The sequence below is a fragment of the Aspergillus mulundensis genome (genome assembly GCF_003369625.1).
Source record: "Aspergillus mulundensis strain DSM 5745 chromosome Unknown scaffold_4, whole genome shotgun sequence".
In the NCBI taxonomy this organism is placed as follows: domain Eukaryota; kingdom Fungi; phylum Ascomycota; class Eurotiomycetes; order Eurotiales; family Aspergillaceae; genus Aspergillus; species Aspergillus mulundensis.
The window spans coordinates 1,234,682-1,262,585 of NW_020797892.1; the positions used below are offsets into that span (position 1 = coordinate 1,234,682).

General features: G+C 52.3%; 10 protein-coding genes across 10 annotated transcripts; 4 read left to right on the plus strand and 6 right to left on the minus strand.

Annotated features, from left to right (window-relative positions):
• Nucleotides 1-243: 243 nt before the first annotated feature.
• Nucleotides 244-1,363, minus strand: DSM5745_04919 (SMP-30/gluconolactonase/LRE family protein; the record flags this gene model as incomplete). Its single annotated transcript, XM_026746935.1, has 4 exons — nucleotides 244-832; nucleotides 885-1,031; nucleotides 1,093-1,253; nucleotides 1,331-1,363. 4 exons carry the CDS (start codon nucleotides 1,361-1,363, stop codon nucleotides 244-246), a joined length of 930 nt encoding a protein of 309 aa, XP_026604415.1.
• Nucleotides 1,364-5,342: 3,979 nt separating this feature from the next.
• DSM5745_04920 (aldehyde dehydrogenase family protein) lies at nucleotides 5,343-6,952 on the minus strand (the record flags this gene model as incomplete). The annotated part of the gene is made up of 3 exons (XM_026746936.1): nucleotides 5,343-6,523; nucleotides 6,574-6,773; nucleotides 6,828-6,952. 3 exons carry the CDS (start codon nucleotides 6,950-6,952, stop codon nucleotides 5,343-5,345), a joined length of 1,506 nt encoding a protein of 501 aa, XP_026604416.1.
• Nucleotides 6,953-7,561: 609 nt separating this feature from the next.
• On the minus strand, nucleotides 7,562-8,985 carry DSM5745_04921 (uncharacterized protein; the record flags this gene model as incomplete). The annotated part of the gene is made up of 6 exons (XM_026746937.1): nucleotides 7,562-7,920; nucleotides 7,974-8,090; nucleotides 8,144-8,161; nucleotides 8,212-8,460; nucleotides 8,538-8,703; nucleotides 8,914-8,985. The coding sequence occupies 6 exons, from the start codon at nucleotides 8,983-8,985 to the stop codon at nucleotides 7,562-7,564; spliced, it is 981 nt and encodes a 326-aa protein (XP_026604417.1).
• Nucleotides 8,986-9,987: 1,002 nt separating this feature from the next.
• On the plus strand, nucleotides 9,988-12,043 carry DSM5745_04922 (MFS transporter; the record flags this gene model as incomplete). The annotated part of the gene is made up of 8 exons (XM_026746938.1): nucleotides 9,988-10,513; nucleotides 10,561-10,638; nucleotides 10,701-11,135; nucleotides 11,190-11,339; nucleotides 11,392-11,700; nucleotides 11,751-11,845; nucleotides 11,895-11,972; nucleotides 12,023-12,043. The coding sequence occupies 8 exons, from the start codon at nucleotides 9,988-9,990 to the stop codon at nucleotides 12,041-12,043; spliced, it is 1,692 nt and encodes a 563-aa protein (XP_026604418.1).
• An 885-nt stretch (nucleotides 12,044-12,928) lies between these two features.
• Nucleotides 12,929-13,895, plus strand: DSM5745_04923 (peroxiredoxin; the record flags this gene model as incomplete). Its single annotated transcript, XM_026746939.1, has 6 exons — nucleotides 12,929-12,951; nucleotides 13,009-13,117; nucleotides 13,192-13,284; nucleotides 13,338-13,497; nucleotides 13,554-13,806; nucleotides 13,862-13,895. The coding sequence occupies 6 exons, from the start codon at nucleotides 12,929-12,931 to the stop codon at nucleotides 13,893-13,895; spliced, it is 672 nt and encodes a 223-aa protein (XP_026604419.1).
• Nucleotides 13,896-15,347: 1,452 nt separating this feature from the next.
• On the plus strand, nucleotides 15,348-17,981 carry DSM5745_04924 (putative regulatory protein Ral2; the record flags this gene model as incomplete). Its single annotated transcript, XM_026746940.1, has 1 exon — nucleotides 15,348-17,981. One exon carries the CDS (start codon nucleotides 15,348-15,350, stop codon nucleotides 17,979-17,981), a length of 2,634 nt encoding a protein of 877 aa, XP_026604420.1.
• Nucleotides 17,982-18,511: 530 nt separating this feature from the next.
• DSM5745_04925 (F-box domain protein) lies at nucleotides 18,512-20,055 on the minus strand (the record flags this gene model as incomplete). The annotated part of the gene is made up of 2 exons (XM_026746941.1): nucleotides 18,512-19,623; nucleotides 19,749-20,055. The coding sequence occupies 2 exons, from the start codon at nucleotides 20,053-20,055 to the stop codon at nucleotides 18,512-18,514; spliced, it is 1,419 nt and encodes a 472-aa protein (XP_026604421.1).
• A 1,493-nt stretch (nucleotides 20,056-21,548) lies between these two features.
• Nucleotides 21,549-22,778, minus strand: DSM5745_04926 (putative pantetheine-phosphate adenylyltransferase; the record flags this gene model as incomplete). Its single annotated transcript, XM_026746942.1, has 1 exon — nucleotides 21,549-22,778. The coding sequence occupies one exon, from the start codon at nucleotides 22,776-22,778 to the stop codon at nucleotides 21,549-21,551; it is 1,230 nt and encodes a 409-aa protein (XP_026604422.1).
• A 638-nt stretch (nucleotides 22,779-23,416) lies between these two features.
• DSM5745_04927 (WD repeat protein) lies at nucleotides 23,417-25,425 on the plus strand (the record flags this gene model as incomplete). The annotated part of the gene is made up of 4 exons (XM_026746943.1): nucleotides 23,417-24,163; nucleotides 24,225-24,828; nucleotides 24,882-24,953; nucleotides 25,007-25,425. The coding sequence occupies 4 exons, from the start codon at nucleotides 23,417-23,419 to the stop codon at nucleotides 25,423-25,425; spliced, it is 1,842 nt and encodes a 613-aa protein (XP_026604423.1).
• Nucleotides 25,426-25,965: 540 nt separating this feature from the next.
• Nucleotides 25,966-27,606, minus strand: DSM5745_04928 (acyltransferase family protein; the record flags this gene model as incomplete). The annotated part of the gene is made up of 1 exon (XM_026746944.1): nucleotides 25,966-27,606. One exon carries the CDS (start codon nucleotides 27,604-27,606, stop codon nucleotides 25,966-25,968), a length of 1,641 nt encoding a protein of 546 aa, XP_026604424.1.
• Nucleotides 27,607-27,904: the final 298 nt, after the last annotated feature.

Consider the following 27,904-nt stretch of genomic DNA (forward strand, 5'->3'; position numbering starts at 1 on the left):
GATCCCTAGATCAAAGAACTATTGAATCGGCTTCAGGTGCTAAAAGATATACGCGTGGCTGTTTGTTCATGAAAAAACAAACGTTCAGGGGCAGCGGGGAATCCTTCGTCATCTAGGGGGGGCCGCGGTCTTAGGGATCTCGCTTTAAGGTCCAAGGGCACAGTTTCATTTGGTGATGTCCCAATGATCAAACTTGATCGTATACCAAGAGCACTCAGTCTCGCTCATACACACGAGAAGCGGTCATTTATCGATAATAAACTCATGTCTTGGTTGTCCCCCAATTCCCACATCGACTTTGTAGATATGGCCTCCGTACCGGACTGACTCGGGGAATTGCTCGTCGTTGGTATCGTCCTTGGCAGTTGTTATGAAGAGCTCTGTGCCCACAAAGGCTGGACAGGTGATATTCCTGGTGGGGAGCGATATCTCGCCAATGACTTTCCCTTCGGTGTCAATGCGGATTACCTTGCCCGCCCCGTAGATTGCGCTCCAGATACACCCTTCGGTATCGATGGCAAATCCGTCAGGCTCTTTCGGTTCCCCGAGGTCGAAATGAACCCTCCTGTTACTTATCTCGCCGGTGCTCTCGTCGAAGTCAAAGGCAAAGATCCTACCAGTTGGGGAATCCGTCAAGTACATAGTGTCATTGGCAAGATTCCAGCCGATGCCGTTTGGTATCGTCAACTGCTCAACCATATGATTCAGTTTCAGGTCAGGGTCCAGCCGAAAGAGGACCCCTTCATTGGTTGGACTTTTAATCTTAGGGTCATTCATCGCTCCTGCCCATAGACGGCCTTTACTGTCAACCGCCCCATCATTGAAGCGCATCCTACTAGATTAGCCAGGGACATTTTCGGGTACGTAAGGACTGTCGAGCTCACCTTTTGAGCTTATCTGGTTCATCCCAAGGGCGAGCGATGTACGATAGCTCGCCGGTATTGCGGTTGACGAGAGCAAACCCGTGCTTAGCGGCCGCAATTATATGTTCCTTTTGGCTCTCGCTAACGCTTGCAATGTTCGCGGTCATCCTGAGTTTCGGTGTTAGCTTTCTGGCTGGCCTGAAGAGATGAATCGTCACATAACACCCACCCGATGGCCTCGGACGTATCGAGGACCCTCAGGGACTCTGGCCCCTCAGCAAGGTCCATGGCATACAGCTTCTGCTCCCAGATATCGACGAAGCGAAACTCATTCCTACTTTTGTCGTAGAATGGCCCCTCGAGCAAGGTCCCGGAAATTGGGAGGTACGGCTAGCGGTAAGAGATGTGAGATTCCATGACCGGTGCAATGGGCCACGGCCAACGAGATAAGGGATCCAGGCTCGTACCTCAGAGACCGTCCACTTTTGCATTGAAGACATTGGTGATCCCGCTTCTGTTTGGGCTAATAGTAAGAGCTCGATGAGACCGCTCCGGATTGACTAGAGCGATGGACGTAAACGTAGGACTGGCGATCACTGATCAGTCAACCAACTCGACTAAATGGTCCAGCGAGGCAGCAAGATGAAACTCCGCCGGTGGTCGGCAGTTGGAGTTGGAGCCGTGGCCGATTCGGAAAGCGCCAAGCCCCACCACATGACTCTTGGTCTCTGCCTCTGTTTACCTCTTCAGTCTTATAGTCATGCTCCGTCCATTCCGGAGTAGATACTCCAGACGGCTTTCGGGCCAAGTTTCCCCCCCTTCCAAAATAATATAGCCTTGTTGAAACTTGATTGTTGAGAAATTGAGACGTGACCTGGACGATCGAGTCCATGTCGCGCTGTACTCTTTCTGGTAAGCTACATCCAGATCCATTCATGTACTCCCGAAGGTCCCGTACAGAGTATAGGCGCTGACATTATTTTCCCGCCAAAGGAATCGTGTTATTCCCCATCGAAATTATTCGGAATGTTACTCGGCTCCACATCGAGAGGAATATCTATGCTTCGTGAGCCTTGAGGTCCTCGAGCTCTAGACGTATCACCAGTCATGCACATAAGCAATCGCCTCAAACGTGTCGAAACGTCGAAACGTATATCTATACCCCTTCATAATATCAAATCTGGAACATTTAAGTTATGGAGTAATGCCTACACGTTTGCTCGGTCGTCCACGGCGTCTCTGCGAGTCTTCGATGCATCGATTCCATCGAATCTCCGTCGCAGGCTGCTATGACGCACTTCACGTCCAGCTGCTCCAGCACCTCACTTTTTCCTGTTAAGGAGCAACAGTGGAGGAGGCGGAGAGCAAATAGGATTTCATCCGACCGGCGGAATCCATCGCTGAACCGCGTCTTTGCTGCCGTCGGTCCCTGAATCTGACATCGTCTGTCCCATGGATGTGACACGGCACATCGGCCGGGGCCCCAACCTGCCGGACTTTGTGTAAGATTCGTCTACCAGTTGGAATCGAGCCTTCTGACATACATCCGTTCAACTGCATTTACTTCTGCATTGATCACCAGTTCTCCGGCCCCTCGTGAGGCCTGTGTCTGCCTCCCGATCGGCGAGATTGAGCAAAGGAAAAAGCAAACAATCATTGCGAACAAGAAGCCGGCTGCGTAGTATTTTGTTGTTCAATGACTCTTGCTCCCCATTGTGCTTCTTCAGCGACGTGCGGTTGACTTACTCGGGACGAACTTGGCAATGCTTTCCTGACAACGGTACTCCATACGAATCAAGCGGTCAAGCATGGCTCGAGCAATCCCCAGAAAGAGATAAAGGCAAGCTTCATCTTTTCCATCGCTTTGGGGTGATCGCCAGGCTGCTCATCATCCACCAAATCAGCAAGGGATGGCCAGTGAATCAGTGATAGTGGGCCAAGCAGCCGGGCCATCAGGTCACGGACTCACGGACCAACGGACCAAGCGGGCCGCCAACTCAACCTTCATGCATAACCATGATGCATCACGTTTGGGCAGGCAGTTTTCGGGGAGCAAGAGTACCTGCAGGAGGCAAACAGGCTCGCAGATGGCGATTCAGATTCTCGACCCTAGATACGTATGTTCCACCTCATGTCACCGAGTCACCGACGCCGTCACCAACAAAGTCGGTTTTGCCTTCCCCTGACTGGATCTAGCGTACTGAGTACGCGGAAAATGCGGTGAGAGTAAAGCTAAAACGTCCGATCTGTTTTATTCAAGTTCTTGTTTTATTACTGAGTTTTTTATCCTTCGATCTGACCAAGACTTACCTTGGAGCCCATCTGAACTCAGCAATGCGATGTCTCCCGCAGCATTGCAGCAGGCTGCCGGGCTGCCGCGCATCCAATTTAAATCCCTTGGGCATGGACGCACAGAATCACGCTCACATGATCGTTTCTTCATGCATGACAACATATCTTACATGGGCTGGACATGCAGCTAAAGCTCCTTTCTCACACGCCGCTAGTAACCATGCCCTGTCCTCGGTAACATTCGGTATCGACAATACGCGTACGGTATCGCCAATTATTTGTTACGACGCTCGGGCACCCTCTTCCAGGTGTACCTGGTACCTCCTTTTTGGTGTCTCACTCCGCAAAAGCAAAGTACATGTACCTCCCTACTTAGGTACACCTCCGACGACAAGAGCTTGGAAATTCCGGTATGGGCCCGCACGCCTCAGACTTTGTCTCTGGTCCAGACGAGGTCGCTCTCTACATTTCATGAAGTTTGATGTATAAACATCCGCACTCCCCCCTGTCACTTGCCTTGAGCTCGGAGTCGATACATCAGTCATAAGCCATCAGGTAGCAATAAGCCGGACTATTCGGCACAGACACGCCACGACATCATTCAAACATGCGCCACCCAGCCCTTATTCAAAGAAATTAAGCGCTCGGCCTGCTCCCTCATCTCAGCTCTGACACTTCGACCTGCACGTCGAAGAGAAGGGTGAGATTGTCAGCACTCCAGCACCTAAGTTAGGGCTGCAACTGGGGCCGTGATTACGTGCATATTGGCGCATGGTTAGGGTGAGCATTGCAGCCCAGTGGGCCATTGGATGTCGAACTGCGCGTGCTTGCTCCCTTGGGTGGACTGCGTGCCTAATGAGGCAGCTGGGCTTGTTTAGAATCCGCCCAGCACTATCTAATCGCTAATTCTCGCTTGCAGGTCTTCAGACTCGAGGGCAACGTGGGAAACAATTCATCACACCAATGGACGGACGCAAACAACGCCCTAGATCCTTCCTTAGCAATTACAATCGCGCAAGCCTCCCTTCAACCTTGCCCGTGCAGCAAACCTGTGAACAAGGCGTCAGATCGCATATCTATTCCATACTCATCCAGCTACCCAATTCCCAGGGCCATTAGGTAGACGTGTTTGCATAGTGGCGGGCGCACCTACTGGGATACCCATGCTGAAGAACAGTCACGAACGTAGACTAGTTTGTTTGGTAGAGAAGACCATTAAGAAAGGATGCCGAAATGTCTGGAAAGACAGGCGAGTGGATATAGAGAAAAAAGCCCCTGCACATGGCAAACGGACTTCCTATCCGTCTTCTGACATGCTCCTGAGAGTTAGCGGGTCGTGTGGCCAGTTGCGCATATCGATGGCTGCCGGCTGTTGCGACACCCTTGTCGAAACATGCATCAAGGGTCGCAAAGCCAGACGTGCATCTGGAAAAGGTGAGGCTATACGAAGTGCAGGGGGTAGCTTCGATATCAAACTGGGGCTCCAACCTGGTCTAGGTCCTCCGTGAGCAAGGGTTTTAACGAATCAGACCGGGCGAGTCCCCTTAACAATCAGCACTACCCCGTCTCTATCGAGTGCTGAGTTACTAGTACCACAGTAGGTTCGACGCCGGATCGTCTCGATTCGTAGAATCATGGGCGCTGTGTAGGGAAGTACGGATCATCCCCGTTTAAAGGATCAGGCCTGACCCTTTGATTCATCCCTAGCAAGCCTCGACAGTGCCCTATATAGCTTGTAGAATTCAGTAGGTGCAGCGCATGGTAAGAGTAAAACCAAGGGAGAGAGGGTGCCACAGGTATTAGAGCAAGATCACCATTGGCGTCTTATCTCTCACCTGTCGCGGATTTATGGTGGTAGAGGGGATTAACTATGCTGTGCATTCGTCATCAGGAAAGCATACACAAATCCGGAAATGAAGACCCTCTATGGTTCGCGTAAGTACTCCGGTCAAGATGTGATAGGGAAGACTGTCGCATACGTACAGATGGCAAGGGGTACGCTCGCGTGCCGTGGACGAAACGATGTCGCAGGTCATGTATGGCTAGCTAGCTAGCTAGCTTTCTACTCCGTACGTCTACTGAAGATGAGGAACTGAAGTGCTGGTTGGTTCTTTCCAATCCACGGCATAATACATTGCATCATATATATTTATTTTATCGGGATATACCGCGTGAGTCGGGGGCAGCCTACAGCTTGGTTCCCATGTTGACGTGCACAGCCTTGACCTGTGTGTACGCTTCCAGACCAGCTTCACCGAGTTCACGGCCGATACCACTCTGCTTGACACCTCCAAAGGGCACACGGAAGTCGCTGTCGTTGCTGCTGTTGATCCAGACCATACCAGCTTCGATCTCAGATGCAACTCGGTGGGCCCGCTCAATGTCCTTGGTGAAGACGGCAGCTCCCAATCCGTAGGTGGTGTCGTTGGCGCGGCTAACGGCCTCATCCTCAGTGGAGAACTTGCCGATAGCGACGAACGGTCCGAACACTTCCTCGCGGTAGATGCGCATGTCGTCCTTGACGTTGGTGAAAATTGTAGGCGCAATGTAGAAGCCCTTGCCGTCCTTGACGTCCTTGTATGGGACACCGCCGTCAACCAAGGTAGCGCCCTCCTGCTTGCCACTCTCGATGTATGAAAGGACGCGCTCGTACTGAGCCTTGGTGACTTGGGGGCCCTGGAATGTGTCATCGGCAAATGGATCTCCGACCTTGCTGGTAGTGGCCACGGCCTCGCGGAAGAGCTTGACGAATTCATCGTGAACTCGCTCGTGCACGAGGATACGCGAAGTGGCCGTGCACACTTGCCCTTGGTTGTACATGATACCAATGTGTGCCCACTTGGCCGCCTGCTCGAGGTCTGCATCGTCGAAAACAAGTAGAGGCGATTTGCCGCCGGTCTCCAGTGTGACATTCTTCATGGTTCCGGCTGCCATCTTCATAATCTCCCTACCAGTCATAGTCGAACCAGTAAAAGCAACCTTATCCACGTCGGGGTGGGTAACTAATGACGTCCCTGCCACTCTTCCAAGACCGTTCACGATGTTTACAACACCGGGAGGGAAACCGGCTTCCTTGATGAAGTTGGCAAGGTACAAGATACTAAGAGGAGTCTGCTCTGCAGGTTTCAGAACAACAGTGTTGCCGCAGGCCAAAGCCGGTCCCAGCTTCCATGCAGCCATAGCCAGAGGGAAGTTCCATGGGATAATTTGGCCAACGACACCGATAGGCTGGCGCAGAGTGTATGCAAACTTGGCCGGCGTTGTGCTAATGGTCTGCCCGTGAATCTTATCGGCCCACCCTGCACAGTAGCGAATGGTGTTGACGACCTCTGAAAGATCATCGTTCAGAGAAACCGAGTAGGGTTTACCTAGGCAGGTCAGATATCAGTTGAGGGGTGACTGGGCGGCCTTTGCGTACCGTTGTCCCATGTCTCAATGGTGGCCAAGGTTTCCTTGTTTTGATCAATGAGGTCAGCCAACTTGAGCATCAGGTTGCCTCGGTCTGTTGCGGGAAGGAGCTTCCATGAGGGATCCTTGAGCGCCTTGCGAGCTGCCTTGACTGCGATATCGACATCTTCTTCTCCGGCAGCGTATACTTGTGTGATTTCTGACTCGTCACTGTTCCATGCATTAGTTCAAGGCTATGGCCACGGGTCGCTACTAGCTACATACCTAGGGTTGATGGTGGCAAACTTCTCGCCGGACTTTGACGCAACAAATTCGTTGTTTATGAAAAGGCCAATAGGCTGATCGTACTTGTGCCCATTGGGGGCTGTCAAGCTAATGGTGGTGGACATGGTTAATGAGGGATGGAACTGCCGTCCAGGAGATATAACAGAGAAGGTGCGAAGTCCACAAAGACGGAGTCGAGGAGAAAAGGATGAAAGAAAGGACATATAGGGCGGGGAGGAGGAGAGAAGAGGGGGAGGCGAGGACAAGTTGGAGAGCTTGGTGCTGCAAGTAGTGATGTTATGCGATAAAAAAGATAAGGATCTCGCCCACTGGATGCTGCGGGGCTTGGCGGCCCCTCTTCGGATAGACTTGCTCTTCTGGGGAACTTGAGGAGCAATGGTAATTAATAATATCAATTGAGGCTCACGAAGCTTCACTTCAAGCCTGGACGATGGAGATGACATTACCAAGTTGTTGATGGCCAAGCACTCTTCAAGGGTTCGTACACTGAAGCCTTCGGCCCCATCTCCACCTCGCTTGCTATGTCTGGTGGACAGGAGTTTGTCAGATGAGAAGAGTTACTTTTAGGAACAGGGTGAAATACAACAGCATTAGCATAAAAAGGCGAAAGTCTGATTATACATAGATAAAGAAAATACCCATGCCGGCTGTCAGTCAACGAGATTCAGATCCCGAGATACCATGAAATATATTAATGTCCCATTAGATTACCTTCACTCAGCAGCCTCTGCTGTCTTCTCCGCGCCTTCGTCCTCTTTTGCGGATTCATTCTCCTTGCCGGGTTCGTTTTCCTTGGAGGAATCGTCTGCCGACCCGGTCTTATCTCCTTCTTTGACTAGGCTCATAATGAAATCCCATTGACTTGGAGTCACAGCCGAGACGCTGAGTCGTCCCTGCTTGAGCATCTGCAGGTTCTCAAGAGGTGCTTTGGCACTGGAGTGAGACTTGAGTTGTTGCAGCGTGATCAACTCATCGAACTTGCGCCGGAACTCAACGTGAACCACAAACCACTTTGGGTCCTCACGCTTGGATTTCTCGTCATAGTAGGGATGGGACGGGTCGAAGGCGGACTCTGTTCATTCAAGTGGTCAGCTATCAGATCTACTTCTCAAAAAGAAAACTGACCGTCTGGAGAGTGCTCTTGGACAATTTCCATGACACCGGCAATACCCGGAATCTTGCAATTGGAGTGGTAAAAGAAAGCAAGGTCTCCCTTTTTCATAGATTGCATGTGCTTCCGTGCTATTTCATGTTAGTACCACCCTTATAAGCCGCCGCTCATTCAAGATTCTTACCAACGGGGTTGCGGACGCCTAATAAGAGATTAGTTCAGTCACTTGATTTACACATTGCAAGAACGCACCATCCCACGGCTCTGGCTCCTTTGCGGCGCGCAGATCATCGATAGAGAACTTGACGTCCTTCCCTTTCTCAATGCGAGATTCAGGTTCAGCTTTCATCAGCCAGTAAGAACGTCCAGTGTTTTGGTCGGTGTTTCCATCTGCAGCTGGTGTGGAGTCACTGGCGCCGGGAGATTTCTTCGGCCTTCCCCGACCCCGTGAGCTGCTGCCGGGTGTATTCGACGTGGGTGTTGCCTTCGCCTTTGGAGTAGCTAATTTGTGTTAGAAGTTGAAAGCACATTCCAGATGGCAAAAACAAATGACGATGAAAGCTATAGAATAGGAATACCTGTGCCAGTTGCTGCCTTGGGAGGACGCCCGCGACCTCTCTTGGGCCCTTCTGGGCGAACAGGGGTTGAGCCCACGGGGTATTTGCGAGGGCGCCCTCTGCCTCTCTTCTCTCCTGTGGCGGGGGTCGCGGGAGTGGCAGGGGTAGAAGCACTGCCCTTAGCAACCTGTAAGCGGGAAAGATGTTAGCTTTTGTTCTTCGTACAATAGTCCTGCGGTAGCACGCGACGCGACTTTCATAGAGGTAGACATATAACATGAAGTGTAGGGAATCGGTAGTCGGGAAAAATGGCCTCTATAGTCAGTCCAATGATTGCCGTGCAGTCCTAGCCTCTTGCCATCGAGAATAGTAACGATAATGTCATAAGTACACGTACCCTCTTCGAAGGCGTCTCGGTTTCGCCAGCGGCTGACACGCTCTCTGACTTGCGCTTCCTGCCGAGCGCCATGATTGAGGAGAGGAACGAAATGGTGACGGACGCGAGAGATTTAACCGAGCGGTCTTGAGGAGAAGAAGCGCAGGATGTGGGTAGAGGAGAAGCGAGTGGCGAGTGACGAGGGAGATAATATGTCAGAAGAAAAGGAGTCTGCAGATAAATTAAAGCTGGAGAGCCAACGCGTCTATAGAATGACAAGCGTTAGTGTCCGTACCCGGAAATGAGTTTTAAATTTGGCCACCGCTAAATCTGCTTGCCAAGAACTGGGAACGTAGTGGTGACAGAGTAGGATACGGATACTCACAGTCAATTGATACCGCGAGCCACTGTGAATATGTTTGTGTCGAGTCGGGAAACGAGAAAAAGCGTCGCATAGTAGTGAGCTCAATCCCGGGCCCAAGACGCGACTTAGCGCGCCGGTGGCCCTGGCCGATCATTCACGTGATTTGTACTACGAAGGGTACAGTGAGTCGATATTTCGATATTTCGTCCGAGGCAGCTTGTTTTCAGACTCCTAGTCATGGTTTTTATGCTTATGTCAAGCCTACGACTAGAACAGCAAATGTTGATCCTGCCGATTCTGCCACGGCACTACCATCGAACATCGGGGAGAGAGCTGCCATCTCCGAGACGGCCGAGGTCCATTGCCCAGGTGCTTCTTTCACGCATTCAGCGTCAGAGGCACCGGTGCGTCCGTTCCGATTCGATATCAAGGCTTTGACTACATGCTGCCGACTTATCAAAGCTCAGCCAGAACCAATCGAACATCTTATCTTCTCATGCTCAGAAGCGGAATTTCCGCCAACATCCGTCCCCAAACCCCACATGGCGAACGATCGAGGTCTGCCGGACCCGGTCCTAGCAGCCGCGAGACAGTTTGAGGTATGATCCTCGCTGGAAACTGAGAAGGATGGCTATCTCTCGGTTCTCCTCTTTCTCTCCGAGGCATCTATAACTTCTCCCCAGTCTCCTGGACTTGTTTTCTCTTGACCATAGACGCAGTGGCATTCCGTGATGGTTTACGCGCAGGAAGGTTCTCCGCAAGCAATCGGACAGAACCCCGATAGCAACGACAAGAGCGACTCCGACGTCACAACTGTCGTCGAGAATCGAAGTCGAGCTGCAGAGCTCGCACTGGGCGATGGCAACCCACAAACGACGGTTGAACATCTATACCTCACTTTTGATACCCCGTTACCACTGCCCGTGGGTCTTTCTTCCCCGCATCCCGGCCAGCCAGCTCCACTGCCATGCCCAGATCTTTCGAAGTATGCCTCGCCATTCCTTTGGTCTGAGCCGCGAAAGTCGGTCATCACCTGGATATCCTGCGGCGTGACTGCCATGAGTGCCTACGCTGCTGGAGAATATACCCCTCCAGCTGATGAACTCACTGCCAAGTGGAATGTGAGCAGGGTCGTTTACAACCTGGGAATCACGCTCTTTTGCCTCGGGTTCGGGATTGCGCCAATGGTCTTGGCTCCGTTCTCAGAGATCAATGGCAGAAGGCCAATATTTGTGTCTAGTGGTGTTGTTTTCACGGGTGGGTACCATTCGCATCATGAAGATAGTCAAGCTGACAAGGTGCAGTCTGCCTGATCGGTTGCGGAGCTACAGAGTCCTTTGCCGGTTTACTTGTCGCACGTTTTTTCTTGGGAATCGGCGGCTGTATGCTTACTATATTCCCATCAACTTTGCAGGAGCGTTATTGACTTGCTTTGCCTTCACAGCTACATTTTCAACAATGGTCGGGGGAGTCATCAGTGATATATATCACGCTGGGGACCGCAATACTCCCATGTCATACTTTTCCGGGTCCGTCCTCTTCGGAACAGGCCTAGGCCCACTCATTTCCGGCTTTATCCAGCATCGAGCAAGCTGGCGATGGATCTATTATTCTCAGGCTATTGCCGCGGCAGTTTTCTTGATCATACTTTTCTTCTTCCTCAGCGAAACTCGTGGGAGTGTACTTTTGAGCCGCAAGGCAAAAGCATTGAATAAGTACTATGATGCTCTCGAAGAGGCAGGCTATTACGGCGTGATCTTTGATTCGAGTGAGGCGTCCGAGAAGCAGCAAGTCCAACGGATCAGATGGAAGGTCAAAAGCGATGAGGAGCGCGAGTCTTTGGCTAAGATGATATCAATCTCATGCTATCGGCCATTTCGTAAGTACCCTTAGCATCAGCCCTGTAATTGCGTCTGGCTAACATATACACAAGACCTTCTCTTCACAGAGCCAGTGGTGTTTTTCTTCTCACTCTGGGTTGCGTTCAGCTGGGCGATTCTTTACCTCAAGTTCAGCGCAGTACCTCTTGTCTTCTCAACAAATCACGGTTTCAATGTTGAGCAAAACGGAGCAGTATTCTCAGGTCTGTCGGCCGCTAGAAAGGGTTGCCAATACTTGCTGACATCCATCCACAGCGGTCTCCATTGCTGCGATTATAGGCACGGTGCTAAGCGTAAACCAAGAGAGTGTGGCTGCACGATTTGGAAAGATGTCCAGTACACCGGAAGGGCGACTATACTTCGCGTGTATCGAGTCGATATTGATGCCAGTGGGCTTGTTCTGGTTTGGATGGACATCATACTCATCAATTCCTTGGATCGTTCCAACTATTGCCATCGGATGTTCGACTATAGGTATTTTGTCTATATACCTGGCAACCTTCAACTATCTCGCCGATACGTACCACCGATACGCCAGCTCCGCTATTGCCGCGCAGTCTTTCTGTCTGTCTCTCTTGATCAACGACTCGATCTTAATTGCTAATGGTTTCTAGGCCGCAACATCCTTGGAGGAGTCTTTCCGTTGGTCACAAATGCCATGTTCACCAACTTGGGGTATCCAGCCGCCTGCAGCCTTTTGGGAGGAATTGTAAAGCAGCCTCTTCGGTGTTGTTATTCGCCTGGCTGACACATTTCAGGGCGTTCTTTTGACAATCGTACCCTGGGTGCTGGTGTTCTTCGGCCCCAGAATTCGCGCCCGAAGCAAGTTTGCCAGCGTAGGTGGCTCAAGCAGTTAGATAGTGATCCTATGCTTACCAACTTTCAGGAAATCATGCACAACCAGTGATCAAATGCACTTTCGACCATGTTCAGGATTCGACTGTCAGAGGATATCCTAGGCTCCGTTTTTGGCACTCAAAGGTCCATTTGCAGAGCGAACGGATCCTCTGAGTCATGGCGCCCAGGCAATGGTACCAACTTTGTAGGAGTTTGAGCCTGGGACTGGTCAACTCTCTAGGTAATGAACCGCCAATACATGCTCTGCACTTCTAGCACCCGACGTCAGCCAGATCTTTCCGCAGTTATTCTCTTCGAAACAATTGGGTTCTTCTCATCCATTTTGACCGCTCTCTCTAGCTGATGAACTTGTTCGGTGATGACGTGAACATATTGCGCCATCGGCAGTGATTTCCATTGGCCACCAGATACGAACTGTCGGCCGAGCCATGCTCCTCTCGACTGGAAATCGGCCGACAAGTGCGGGTGAGAAAAGAGACAAGTACGGCAAAGAGTCTGGCAAAATAAGAAGGTAAACGCACCCGGGGTATGGAGGTTTAGGGCCTGAGATCCCGGGTATCAAGAGGATCAACTTTCAAGAATCTGGCTGGAGGCACGATCCAATGAAGGAGGAGCTCAACCGAAGTTGCACCCCGGGTTTTTGGATCGACTACTCCCGCGAACCGTTCTCTGACGTCCAGGTCGAGCTCAAGTGGGGTCATCTTGCGAATTCGATACGGCCTAGGCAGGCGGTCAGTAGATTGCGTGATCGAGGGGGATGGATGGAGGGGTAACCTCATCGAGGGGCATCGAGGCATCTCAGGGTCCTCTTATTTATTATTATACGAGAAGCTCCCTCTTCTCCTCTCCTTCCCTTTCTTTGCTTCAATTCCAATCCCAACACCTGCCACATTTCACACACTCCTCCACCCACAGCTCTTCCTAAACTCCCACAATGGCTGAAGAACGTGCTGCTCCGTGAGTCCTCCATAGACGCACACTTGTTGCATTATACTGACTGGGCCTTTGCCAAAGCCTCCGTCTGGGCTCTACTGCCCCCAACTTCACCACCGACACCTCCAACGGCCCCATCACATTCCACGACTACATCGGCAACAGCTGGGCTATTCTCTTCTCCCACCCTGTAAGTGGCCCCGATGCGTCAATTGCCGCGGTTACAGAGAGAAGGAGCGCCTGCTAATTTGCGATCCGTCTTAGGATGACTTCACCCCCATTTGCACCACCGAGCTTGGTGCTTTCGCCAAGCTTGAGCCCGAGTTCACTGCTCGTGGTGTCAAGCTGATCGGTCTCGTAAGTAAAACCGTGACGCCTGTATCGACTGGCTCAAATCTAACTCTATGCAGAGCGCCAACGGCACTGAGTCTCACAAGGCCTGGATCAAGGATATCGACGAGGTCACCGGCTCCAAGCTCACCTTCCCCATCATCTCCGACCCCGAGCGCAAGATTGCTTACCAGTACGACATGGTTGACTACCAGGACACCACCAACGTTGACTCCAAGGGTATGTGGGCTTCCGGAATGTTGTCAATCGAGCTTTTCCTAATCACTGCTCCGCAGGCATGGCTCTTACCATCCGTTCCGTCTTCATCATCGACCCCGCCAAGAAGATCCGCCTCATCATGACCTACCCTGCCTCCACCGGTCGCAACACCGCTGAGGTTCTCCGTGTCATTGATGCCCTCCAGACGACCGAGAAGCACGGTGTCACCACCCCCATCAACTGGCTACCTGGTGACGATGTTGTCATTCCTCCTCCTGTCTCCACCGAGGATGCTCAGAAGAAGTTCGGCGAGGTCCGCGTCGTCAAGCCGTAAGTCCCACAAAATACTTATCTACTTGAAACAATGGCTAATTCTTTCATATAGTTACCTGCGCTTCACCAACATTGAGAAGAAGTAAACTGGGATAATGATACCATGCGACTTATTCGATATCGAACGAGTAGGAAGTGAACTGTGACCCACGGATGAACTTCCTGGGAGCAGTAAAACGAACGAAATCTCTTGTGGATTTTGTTCATTTTTGATACCTTATGATATAATGATCCGAATATATCAAAATTTACGAACATTCAGTGGCCTGGATTAGCCCCAACAGAAATCATACAACCGCACATATAGCCTTGAGCGCTGCTTTGGCCCTCAAAGTGGTGATATATATTGTGGCGTAGTAAAGAACCGGGGCGCATAAGCAGACAGGAAACGGGCGAACTCGTGAGTCGTCACCTTGCATAAGACTATCTGCGATCAGAACTTGGGCTCAGGCTGTTCTCTGATTGATCGAAACAGAATACCCCGCTCAGGAATTCCACAATAAATGTTCCTATTATTATCGTTCATCAGGGATTCCTCAGGGCTGCGTGTTGGGCTAAAGGTTCCTGACCGCGGGTTAAGAATTCCTCATCCTGAATCCTGAATCTCCTGTCAAGACCAGAGTATATTCTGCTGAGGAAGATATGCATAGACTACGTAGTTAGCCTGTCATCTTCAGTTCGTGATACGGCATCATCTTTTCTTTTTCTGTTCTGGCGTTTTTCAGCCTCACCTGTCAGTATCTGAGGTTTAGGTATCGTCTAACGGTCTCTTCTCCACAACCGCCCTAGCTACACCGTGAGTCTTAATTCTTCTTGTCTAGTCAGACACCGCCCAGAAGAAGGATCCGCACTGCTCACAACCGTTATCCGGTACACAGATCCTTCTCCCACGGTTTTCCTTCTTTATCGCTGTGGTTCCGTGTGCTGATCTGCCAGGCTCCGCGACAGGTCGGTTGGACCGTCAAAGCACACCACATTCACCATAATCGAGACACGAGCGAGCCACGAATATCGAACGTATCCGAACACTCTCTGAGCGCCGAAACGTCCGTCTCGCGAACCTCCGTGTACCTCCTCTCGAAAACGGAACGTTTTGGATCGTTAGCAGCGGGGAAGGCCACCGGAGTGCTCAGTGCGCTTGCTCTCGTCCTCCCGTCCGCCCCTGACCTGGCCAAACCGCCTGCTGCGATCTAAACGTCGATTGTCGAGACCACGTTACGCCAGATCTATTCTGAGTTTTCGGATACTATTTCGTGCTCGGTTGGGATCCGGCTATAACCTTGTTCGTCCCTGCTTACGACGCCCATGCTACCCTGTCGCTTCGAGATTTTTCTAGCGCCGCGCACGGAGATAAGCTGCTGAGAGTTAGCCCGGGAAGACGATCAATTTGGGAAGCACGTCTTACACCTGGAATACGCACACACCCTCGCTTACCGAACGAAACGACTTAGAACGGCTTTGTCGCGTGCCTCGAATAAGTATACCCAAGAGGGATCTGCGATAGATCAGCTGCGGCTTGGTGGTCCTCCGCGTCCAAGATGATGTCGAGAAGCCAGTCGAGCCTGGGCCACCTGGATAACTTCAGAGATGAGAATCCTCACTCTGGAGTGTCTCCAGGTACGCCGGCTCCGAGTTCGTCGTCAAACCCGGTCAATCTGTCGGGTCTTGTGTGCAATGTTCGCCGCACCTCTGGCCGGGAACCCCCTCCTCTTGTTGGAGCAACTACAACGATCCTAGGCGACAAGCTCTATGTCTTTGGAGGCCGCATACTGTCGAAAACCCGCCCACATCTGACGTCGGACATATACGAGCTGGACTTGATCCGACGTCACTGGTCGAAGATCGAAGCCTCCGGCGACATTCCCCGCCCTCGATATTTCCATAGTGTATGCGCACTTGGTGACAATAAGCTAGTATGCTACGGTGGAATGTCTCCTATTGCAACTCCGCCCAAGGACATGACAAATGGGCAAGAGCCGCAACCGGAAGTGGTTGTGATGTCTGATGTCAATATATTCGATGTTCCGACCCGATCCTGGACCCGAATCAATACGCATGACTCCCCGCAGGGGCGATACGCGCATTGCGCAACGATTATACCTTCCAGTGCCTATTTCACCTCGGCAACTGCTCCGCTCTCGGCGATACATCACAATCCCGCCTCTGCGAACCCTCACCAGGGCTCCATCGGCGTAGATATCGATGGCCTTGGCGGAGCAGAAATGGTTGTGGTAGGTGGTCAGGACAGTATGAACCGCTATATTGAGCAGATCAGCGTATTCAACCTGCGGAGTCTGAAATGGACGAATACGAGCCCTCTGGAAAAATGTTGCGGCGCGTATAGGAGCGTAGCTGCTCCCTTGACTGGCATGAGGTTGTCTGATGTCGGGAGCACGTCTGTCGATGCAGAAGCCCAGGACCCAACAGAGGACTTGGGAGCTGCAGGATGTCCGATGTTGATCTACTCCAACTACAACTTCTTAGACGTCAAACTGGAGCTTCAAATACGACTACCGGATGGCCGTCTGATTGAGAAGCCTATGCCGAGTCAGGCGTCCCCGCCTGGTCTGCGATTCCCAAATGGAGCGGTAATAAACGGGCACTTTGTAGTGAGCGGTACTTACCTCACATCTTCGAAGCAAGAATATGCGCTCTGGGCGTTAGACCTGAAGAGTCTCACTTGGGGACGGATTGATGCTGGTGGGTCTGTGTTTGGGCAGGGTAGTTGGAATCGTGGTGTGCTGTGGTCGAGAAGGAACACCTTTGTTATTTTGGGACATCGAAAGCGCAACCTCGTTGAGGATTACAACCACCGTCGCATCAACTTTACCCATCTGTGTATGGTTGAGCTAGAGGCCTTCGGACTCTACAATAATCCATGCAAAACCTCTCCAACGTCCGCATACATTTCGCACAGCGCTCCTGCTGTCCCTGCATCCTTCCAGTCGAAGTTAGCCCAGCTTACATCGGGCGGTCGCCCGTTTTCTACCGCATCCGCCGAGCTAGGGCGACTTGCGCAGTCAGTTCCTGAAATGGCCGATATGGAGCTCCAAGCCGTAGGTGGAGAGCGGATATCTGTGAATTCGAGAATTCTGAGTCGAAGATGGGGACCATACTTCATCCAATTGCTCCGCGAATCGTCTGACACAGCATCAGACTCAGCAACCCTTCGCACCAATCTGCAGCCTTATCCCAGCCGCAACTCCAGTATCACAATAACACCATCATTAGACCACGGCAGTATCTACTCCAACGCCACAACTCTCGCCAGCAACAGCAACAACCCATCGAAATCCCTTTTAGCGAACCTTGAACTACCCTCCGCCCACAGTCTTCCTCCCACCTCCCGCCCCCGCGTACTCTATCTCCCTCACACCGTCCTCACTCTCCAAGTCCTCGTTTTCTACCTCTACACCTCCGCCCTTCCACCCGTCGGATCCCCCCTCTGCACGCCTCAAATCCTTTGCTCTCTCCTCCAACTCGCCCGCCCTTACCAAGTCGACGGCCTCCTAGAAGCAATCGTCGAACGCCTTCACCAAGTCCTCGACGGCCGCAACGCAGCAGCCGTCTTCAATGCCGCAGCCATGGCCGCCGGCGGCGGCAGAGGTACCGGTTTCATTAGCGGGCCCGGCGGCACCCTCGAAGCCCTCAACGGCGCCCACGCCGCCAGCGAGCTCGCAAATGCCACCGCCGCTCTCTCCCTCACCGATAGCCGCAGCCGCAGCCGCCTCAACTCCGACTCCTCCGACACAGAGCACGGCACCTCCGCCCTCTCCGTCGCAAGCAGCAGCGCCGGCGGCGGGTCCCGCGGTATCCCCCTCCGCATCAACACGAACGTCTTTTCCCGCCGCCAACGCGAGCGCGAGGACTCCATTAGCAACGCCAGCACGTCTTCCGCGTCGGCCACGAGCTACGAATACTCAGATTCCGAGGGAATGCCTGCTGACTTGGCGCGCGCTTCTCGGAGGAGACGGGGTACGCACGGCGACATTGAAGTTTGGACGGGCGATCTCAGCAGCGTGATTGGGTTGCAGAAGCGTGGGCTTCGTGGGCTGATGGAGGGCCGGAGGTTGAGGGAGCGCAGCGCGAAACCGCCTAGCTCGGGGCAGGCTTCTGTTGCGGCGATCCCGGTCGATCAGAACCCTCTTGCTGGTGGTGCCAATGTTATATGATTGCATTCAGCTAGGACATGCATATTATCTTGTCTGTTTCTGCGTATTTATGCATGCATTGAGATCTTCTGTCCTCGGCTTCCGCCTGATCTCTCTTTTTACTTCCTCTCTCATCTCACCTGTGGTTTTTTTTGTCAGTGATACCTATTCCCCTATCGAATATTAGTTACTGGCTGGCTAGTGCTTGGAATCGTGGTTAGCGGATAAGAAAAAAAGACTTGCATATTGTTGGTTTCCATGTGGGTTATCATTTCTGAATAGAATTATACTTCAGTCGCCCGCTCTATTACGCTACCCCTGCCTCTAGCAGGCACTCTCGTAGCCAGGCTTGCTTTACTTACTACTTAGTAGTTCAAAGGCATTTAGACCAAGGCTCAACCAGTATATTCGTAACAATGATTCATTTCAGACAACTACACCCCCACCCCCCGGGCCTGCTACAGCCACAACTCATTAAGGTCCAGATAGAATATGCCAACAGAAAGAACGCTAAAATCAAGCACCACCAAAGCAAAATTTCCTGCATGTAATCAAATCCTCCTTCGAGCAATCTTACGCGGGCTAGAAAGAACCCAGGCCTGCCAGAGTTGCATCTTCTCGTGGGTGACACGTGCCCCGTTATCACCGAGCTCATCCACGGACAGCTTGCTTATAGCCTCCGGGATAGAGTCATGGCGCGGAAACCCCGACAAGACGAAAGCCAACTCCGAATGGTTGATGCTAAGCACCGTGCTATGGGGAAGTTGCTGCTGAAACCCAGAGGACCCGGTGCCATTACCGCTGCCATTACCGTAGCCCATGCCATGATTGTTACCGTGGCCATTGGTGCCATCGAAGTCATGAGTAGCGTCGCCCTTGACATAATCGATATCACGCAAATATATGCTTTCTATTTCATCCATTTCATCATGGAGAACGGAGAGAACATCACGCCAATGGCTGCCATCGCGAAGGAAGACTCTTTCAAGACGAATATTGCGGACCTGTTGACGATGGCGACGAATGAGAGCGATGATCTCGTCAGAGGTTAGGTGCCAACCCTCCAGGCTGAGCTTGCGTAATTTTTTCCATTGGATGCGATGAAAGACTTGATTCAGACGTAGACCTAGAGGGACGGCGGGTGAGAAACCGATATGAATAGATTCCAGTTTCTTCGCAGCGAGAAGAACGTCGTGGAAGACGAGAGAAAGGTCTTCCATGTGCCTTGTCAAGTCTGTCTTTGAAAGAAAAGTGACTTCTAGGCAAGCTAATCGGGCTCCGATGGCCGAGAGCGTAGCGGATGGAGTCTGCAGAAGCTTGACTGCTGCTCTGGGGTCGGTATGAGGCCCGAGAAACCGCACCGAGGTACAATTGGACGAGAGCAAGGCAATCCCCATGTTGCTGACTGCTCGGGCGCAGGCTGGCTCCCAATGCAGAGCCATTGTTTCCTCCAGAATACGATCTCGTATAAGGTCGAGCAATTGTTCGTCTGCCTGATCCTGCAGTCGGATGAGCTTGACCTGTCTTAGGGACGAGAACGCAAACAAGGCTTTCTTTAGAACTTCACGGTCGTGGTTGCCTTCCAGAATGTGTATTTGGTCCTGCAATCGTGCTATATGTGTTTGGGCGGCTGGAAAATGATCGTCGGATATTTGCGACCAGCCTAGACAATTGCATTAGCATCCAAGGCCTTCGATTGCATTGAAATCAATGACCGCGTGTTTAAGAGAGGTTTACCGCTTTTTTGGTAGAAAGGTCGCACCATGTACGTGAAGTGTTTGACATGACAGGCCAGCTGCCTGTGCACAAGCTCTTCCAGCCTTTGGAATCCCTGTCGCGAAAACCGGAGTTGAAAGCTGGTGAACTTGCTCGGAGTGCCGATGCGATAGAAGCGTTTACAGACGAGTCGAAATCGGTCTAAATCGGACTTCTCGCCCTGAACATGTGCCGGACGCCCATTGAGTTCAGGCGAATGAACATGTGAATTGACGGGGGAGGACGTGGAAGATCGAGATTCCTCGGGGACTAAAAAGAAGAGAATCTTAATGATCAACTCGTCTGCTAGATCTTCGATGCATCGCGAGTTTTCAGTCATGGTTTCCGCACACCGTCGCAGCCGCGTGTCCGGCCACTTGTGCTCCTCGCAACCACATGGAAACCAAGGCAATTAGACGGGAAGCCGAAGAGAAAGAGCGCGCACGGTCTTCGATACTCTCACTGCGTGAAAGCTAAGATCAAGGGGGCAGGCTGGGACAGAAATAAGAGGAACCTGAGGGAGGAATAAGCAAAGAGGTGACGGAAGACTGCAGAGCATTAGTCGCAGGAAGGACAGTAAAACGCACAGGAAGTTGAGATAAAAAGCAAACGGAACGGGTGAGAGAAAAATAAACCAAGGAGATCTCGCCTCCTTTTAAATTATATCTTCAAGCAGCAATGCATCCTGTCTGCCGCTCTGGCCTGGTCCGTAGCTGTCTGGCTCTCCTTTATTCTGGCCTGAACGGCCACAGAGCTTTCTCGCCGGTATCAACTGCAGCAGAAGTTGAATAATAGGCGACGGGCCACAGATGCGCTGTGTCTATGTCTGACGAAATGTCCCAAGTTCCACATCGCCAGTCCCGCCGACTAGGTTGACGAGGGTCACTAGCATTATCTAAAATCTAGTGACGCCGTGGGCGATTCATCTCGGCCAACGGAGGACGAACATTGGACGAACGCTGGCACACCAAAGTCACATGATTGAATCTTCATGCGGACGATACAGCGCGAACCTGCAGGACAAGGTTGGCTGGGAGCGAATGGATTGGTAGAAAGGATAAGAGCAACTCCAGCTGGGTGGTGGAGGAGGTGATGGCAGTTGATGGAGGAGCGATGGGCGGGGAAGCCAGAACGTCAGGGAGCGTCAGGGAGCAGAGGGTGGTAGGGAAGGATTCGAAGAGAACGATGTAGACGATGCGACAGGACGGTGAGATGCCTGCAGCAGTGAGCTCGACTACTGCACGAATCCCCGCCGAGGGAAGCGAATCAACTGGTGCTGTAGCTCCAGCCCTGGGTTAGTCCTGGCACTGACGGGCTGCCCATTGCCAACCCCTGGCACCTAGCGACCTGCTGTGGAACAGACACGGGAATGACAACAGCAATCTCGTGCAGACCCGGATCAAAAGGATTTCTCTCTGACACTCCTTTTCAGGGTTGGGCTTCGTCGCGTGGCCTGGCGACGGAGAGTTGCAGTTTGCGGGTGGGAGAGTGGGAAGCACAGAGAGTCACGGGGGTTCAGGAGTGACCAGGAGCGCCTCAAACACCGGCCGAGATAAGACCCCAAGGCCTCCCTTCCCAATGGTTCTTCCCCGCTGCTCCTGAAATGAGATCGTCATCCTTCTTGAAATTAGCATCACAAGGCATGGTCGAATGACTACACCTCGACAAGGTTGGAACTTGGACTCCTGCTGAGGCCTACGTAGGCCTCTCTCGCTTGGAACATCTATCATATTAAGTCCCTTCCCCGGTTCTGCTGTTTCAGCACGCTACCGAGTTCAACAGGGACCTAGACTCCTATATACATACACTATCACTCACTCACTGCCAGGGTTATTAGATCATCGCAAGCTCCATTCGTCGACGACGGATGTCCGTGCTGCTGATTTTGGATGCGAAATCCTCGACATCTTCGGACGGCACTTCACCCGACTGAATCACGTCAACTTCAAACACCTCTAGCTGCTTCCACCCCCGTTTGGCTCGCTCCTGATTGACCGCCGCGCCGCCTGAGCGTGTCTCTTGAGAGACAACCAAGGCGCTTAAATCCTCCTCCGTAATGGTTGGTCCATACGGATCAAGGATTTGCGCCATTTTCAAGGTTATCCCAGGCCCGATCTTCATCACCATTTGCCTGCCATTCGGCCCAGGCTTATAGATTTGTTCAATGCATGCTGGTTCTGTTCCCGGGGGTTCAAAATCCATGATTGAGGTCAAGAAGGTGGCCGTACTTCGACACCGCTCATCCCAACTTTCTAGGAATTGAGCGTACTTTTTGTTCTTCAACATCTCATCGCCAGTCACTCCGATTGTGATGGTTCTTCGCTGGCCGGAGGGCCCGGTTCCCCCAGGTTGCAAGACCAGTGCAGTTGCCGTGAGGAGGAGCTTGTGTCCAATATGGAAGTGATCAAAGGTACCTCCCAAGATAACCGAGTGGTGTAAAAGAGACTTAGTCGGTTCTCCAGGAACCACCAGAGATTCCCCCGGGGTCCATTGAGGCGATCCGGGGACTGACTGGGGAACCCCACCATTTGGATCTTTGGTTGGGGTATAGAAACTACTAAATGCTGTCGCCAGGTCCTGACCTACCGGAATTTCCGGATAGAAAATACTATCCCACAGTCGCCCAGAGCTAGCCAGTGTCTTCACGTCGACGATTGGGCCATTACGTTCGACCGGAACAGGGTTCGTGGCCGTAGCTGTTGTCTCCCGAACGGAATCGAAATCTAGCAAGATCACGCGGGAGTCAATGCCGCCGGGAGCCTCCATTTCGATTTTCCGTTCTATGCATATTACCCCAACAAGCCTGTACATGTGTTCCACTATGCGCTGAAGACTTGCGAAAGCTCTCGTGGGCGGTTGACATGACGGCGACTGCAGACCGGGCAACGAAAGAGCAATTTCTAAAGACGCGGTGCGATTTGAACCATTAAGCGCCTTGAGGAGATTGGCATAGACTGTAGATAGTATCGGCTCGTATACGGTTCTGAATTGGTCGAAAGAGACGGATGGAGGAGGTGGCAGTAGCAGCAAGGCCGATGGCGGGGTGATGCGATCTGAAGGCATCGCGGGGAAGGTGAGGATGATAGAGGGGAAGAGGCTCACCAGCGGGACCGATACGGGCGTATTAGGCGACGGAAACCATATGTCGAAAACAGCGGAAGAGTAGATATAGAAGTACAAAAGAGTAGGATATAGCTCGAAATGAGAATCAGCAGAAGAAGAGGCAGAAATGGTCCGGAATAAGAATGGCAGCGACCGAAGCGGCCGAGGAAGAGAGGCCAGTCTTACCGTCCCGTGCGGTCGGCTGAGTCAGCATCACGGGCAGCGACTCGACTCCAGCTTTGGTGGAGATCGAGGACTGCCCAAGGAGCTCTTTCGCTTTCTGTCTTCCCTGGCTCGTCCCTCACGCCATTCGTTGCGACTCCGACCCTTTCGGGCCCTTCTTCTTAGGATTGTGATTTGGTCGAACCGGAAAGTCCTTCGTTTGGCATATCTCAGCCCCCGCATCCTTCGTGCCGCTGTCGATTGTGGCCGTATATACTAGGGAAGGGAGAATCTCCCATCCGACCAGCTTTGAACCAGCTAGTCCTGGAATTGACCAGCCGGCAAACTCGTGACTGCACTGTAGAGTGCCCGCTGCTCTGCAGTGGTGCGGCGTTTACCTTTCCAGCTGATCCTCCCCTGCACGACCTGCCTTCGCAATGTCAAACCCCGCGCAACCCTACGACTCCAGACGGTCGACTATTTATAGCCGTCAACCAGAAGAACTTCACATTCCAGCCGGAAACTCCGCATCTGGTACCCTTCCGCGACAATCGATGTCCCATGAATACCCGACGAGCCCCGATGCGCAGCTTCCATCCATAAATATCCATTCTTCAGGCGCCCAGCCTAACCAGTACGGAGGCGGCAACGGGGGTGTCGCAGGGGGAGCGCTTCCTGGTGCTCTCCAACCGGGAAATGCTGCCAATCGACCACCAACGGTGTCCATGAACACAGCACCGTCCGCAATTCCGACGCTACCTCATCTATCTACACAGCTCCAGCTCCAGCAACAACCTCAGCCCCAGCCCCAGCCTCAATCAAACACTCCACGTTCCAGTATGGTGAACTCCCATGGACACTCCAGATCGAGCCCGGCAGGATATAGACCGCATGGACCGTCTCCGAATGCTGGGTTTCAGCCGCCAACACCGCTGGGCGCTAAATACTCGCCTTTAGGACTGGCTGATATCCGGCCCCCTGGGGATCTTCTTAGTGATAACATCACAAGCGCGGGCGCATCGACTTTCAACAGTGCCGAAAACCAGGTCCCCACAAACAGCAATTACATTACTCCTTGGCCTATCTATGCCGTGGACTGGTGTAAGTGGCCGGTCTCGGGGAATCCTGGCTCCTTCGGCGGTAAGATTGCTCTGGGAAGCTACCTAGAAGACCACCATAACTATGTAAGATTATATGATTAGACCCTTGTCTTGCATCTCCGCTTCTCTAACTCAGCGGATTCAGATACAAATCTTGGACACTCACCTGGCATACGCCGACTCCGATACACCTGATGCCGCTGCCGGGGAGCTTAAGCTGGAATACGTGAAAACCGCCGAAGCTACCCACTCGTATCCTGTTACACGCATTCTCTGGGAACCGCCATCATCACAGAAACAATCCACTGACCTTCTAGCCACCTCCGGAGACCATCTCCGGTTATGGTCCCTACCGAACTCACAGCCTCAACACAGCTCCAACTCGATAACACGACCGTCAAGTCAGAGAGATTTGCCTACAGCCAAGCTTTCACCCTTGGCGTTGCTCTCAAACTCAAAGTCGCCTGAGCATACCGCTCCTATTACCTCATTGGACTGGAACACGATATCTCCCAGTTTGATCATTACCTCTAGTATTGATACCACCTGCACGATCTGGGATATTCCCACATTGACAGCGAAGACACAACTTATTGCACACGACAAGGAAGTGTACGACGTGCGCTTCTGCGCCAACAGCGTCGACGTGTTTGTCAGCTGCGGCGCTGATGGGAGTGTACGCATGTTTGATCTACGAAGCCTGGAGCACAGCACAATTATATACGAGCCGACGGAAAAGAACGAGAAGTGTAAGTCCCTCGACTGCTCTCATTGATGCTGGAAACTGAGAATGTGGCAATAGTGATGAGCCCTGGCAATGGAAGTCCCTCCGCGCCGACTGCCACCTACCCTCCGCCATTGTTGCGTATCTCCGGTAAGCTTCCTAGTTCAATCGAATTTTTTGAAACACCGCACTCACAACCACAGCCTCACCGCACGACGCACACCTTCTTGCAACATTCTCGCAAGACTCAAGCATAGTTCGAGTCCTAGACGTCCGGCAACCAGGCCAAGCCCTTCTCGAACTCAAGGGCCACTCGGCGCCCCTCAACTCTGTCGAATGGTCTCCCAACCGCCGCGGCGTCCTTGCCTCCGGCGCAGACGACTGCCTCGTTCTCCTCTGGGACCTCATCAACCAGCACAACACAACCCCCGTCCCACCAGGCGTCCACAACCCAGGCGCCCCATCCACAACCACAGAGCGTGGGCCCGCAGCCGCATGGCAATGCGACTACGAGATCTCCAACATCAGCTGGTCGCCGCAGGGCGGAACCACGAATGCCGGTCATCCGCGCGACTGGCTGGGTGTTTGTGGAGGGCGGGGCGTGTGGGGAGTCGCGCTGTGAATTGAAGGAAAGAGAGAGAGATTAAAAAGTTCCGATATCAATTAGACGCCTATAATCTTCTTCCTCTCTGTCTATTCTTTCTTCATACTACGCGTCTGTCTTTACATTACCCTCACCTATCTACCCAACCCGTTTGCGCTATCTGTCCTCCTTCGACTTTTCGTTGATGTTGATTTCATGAGATCACGCACGCACGCACGCAGAAAGACCTGATCTAGCAACCCTGGCTGAACCATATATGTCCTTAGAGAGAGCGTTCTTGGGTTGTTGTTACCTGATATAGTACGGTCTGGTACGAGTATACGAATGAATGATTGAATCATTGCATGCACATTAACATTGGTCTTGTTTCCTCCGGACTTTTATAAAGAAAACGTAGCGCAAACAAATTGGGCATGAAAATGGAGATATAAACAAGCATGGGTGGTGGGAAGAGAAGCAAACAGAGCAAAGCACTACGCCCGCTAATGGTGGTATATAATTGAGTCGTCTTTTTGACAATACTCCAAGCATAGCACGAGGCACGACAAAGACGGGCCCTTAGGCAACTCTTTCCTGCTTCTCCCGTCCATTGGTCTGCGTAAGGACCTTGCTCTCAATCCACTTTGCTAGTTTTACGCTCGGAGTGTCGACGAGGCGCCAGAACAGGTCACCTGCCCAGAGCGAAACAGGGAGGCAGATAAGCCAACCGATGAAGAAGCCAAAACAGTACTGAAAGTTGGTTTCCTTGCCTGTAATGTGCCAGATGTTTGGCATGAGCGAATATCCCAGCGAGTGTAGAATCGGGCCGTGGACGATGTAAAACGCGAAGGATATCTTGCCGAGATACTGCGATACCGGGTTCACGAAGAGCTTTTGAATGTCTTTCGAGTGGTTGATGCTGTAGACAATCATGAGTGCGCCTAGGGTCTGCGGGAAACGGTGTGGTTCCGGGTATGTTTTGGGGGTAATGTGCCACGTCCACATGAAGAAGGGCGTGAACTTGTAGCCGGTGTTTGGGGTAGATCCTAGGTATAATCCCAGGAGGAAGAGGGCGATCCAGCGCCTGCGGCTTAATAATCGAAAAGGAACTTGGTGTTGAGGTGTTGCAGCGCTGGTCCAGACCCGCTTCTCTTTGTCACCTGCATCCTCGGATGGACGCTTCTCCCAAAGGCCTTGAATCAAGTCCGCTTCAGCCATGAGCATACCGCCCAGGAAAAGGACGACGTCCCATCGGCCATAGCGCATACAGAACCATACTAGACTGCTGACTAGGAAGATACGGACCGCCGTCTTCACACGTGATGTCGCGAGAATGGTGAGGAAGAGGACAATGGAACTGCGAAATTCAACAGGGATCGTCCAGAGGTGAGGGTTGTAGTTATTATAGTACAGGCCCCAATCAAAAGGGTCCATTAGGCGCGCAAGCGTATAATACCAGTCCCACAACTGCTTGGCCAAAGACTTGACCATGATCGGGGGGTGTTGCTCGTTGGTGCCCCTGATGGTGTGTCCTTCGAATAGAACCTTTTGCGAGTAATTGTAAGCGCCCAGCCGAACGGCAAGCAGGACCAGCAGGATGCCAACGAAAGAGGGAATGTATAAGCGCAGGCCTCGGCGAAACGTTGAAGATGCCACAGTAACAAATGTCTCTTCCCAAGCCCGGCTGCGGATCAATTTGAGCGGTTTGTAGGAAAGAACATAGCCTGATATTACAAAGAATATGGCGACCATGATGTGGCCTGAGACCAAGACGTGGATGATAGGCAACTGGTAGAGGTGCCAATTCTCATTATTGAATCCCCACCCAACCGCGACCTTCCAAGTATAGGTGAAGAGGAAGTGGAAGTTGAACACTAATAAACAGGCCCATCCTCGTAAGCCATCTAGCGCGGCAATTGCATGAAGCTTCGTCTGTGTGGCCGGCTGGCCGCCAACCAAGTGTTGTAGGTAGCTCGGAGTGATCACGATGCCTAGCTTGGTAAACCAGTTCTCCAGATAGTCCTGCCAGTGGTCCATAAAGTCTTCAAGTAGCGCAGATAACTTTGATGGATCATAGAGAATATCCGAAGCGGAGAAACTCCGTAGGCTCGGCCAGGCGTGGGCTCGACCCTGAGATACACGGTCGAGACCGGATTCGACGTCGTTTAGGGGGACATTGTGTATGGCGGGGGACGACTGCGTCTCGTTCTCGACGTTCATTATTCCGGAGAGGGTGCGAGGTTGAGGAAGATGCAGAGCCTCGATCCAGGGCGACAAGACGGGGTCTGGAATGCGCGGCCTTAAATGCACTGGCTGCGATAGTGGAGTCTATGCGACGGGAGCTGATATGGGTCCGGGATTCGTCATCGGCGATCGCATCTGAAAGCGTTGCAATGGAGCATGCTATGGGGTTTCACTCGCTCGTAGGATTTGAACCCAGTGCGCATTGGACTGGCGGGTGCAAGAGAGAAAAAGAATGACAGTCCAGCATTTGGGGTTGGGGCGGAGGGGAGATGAC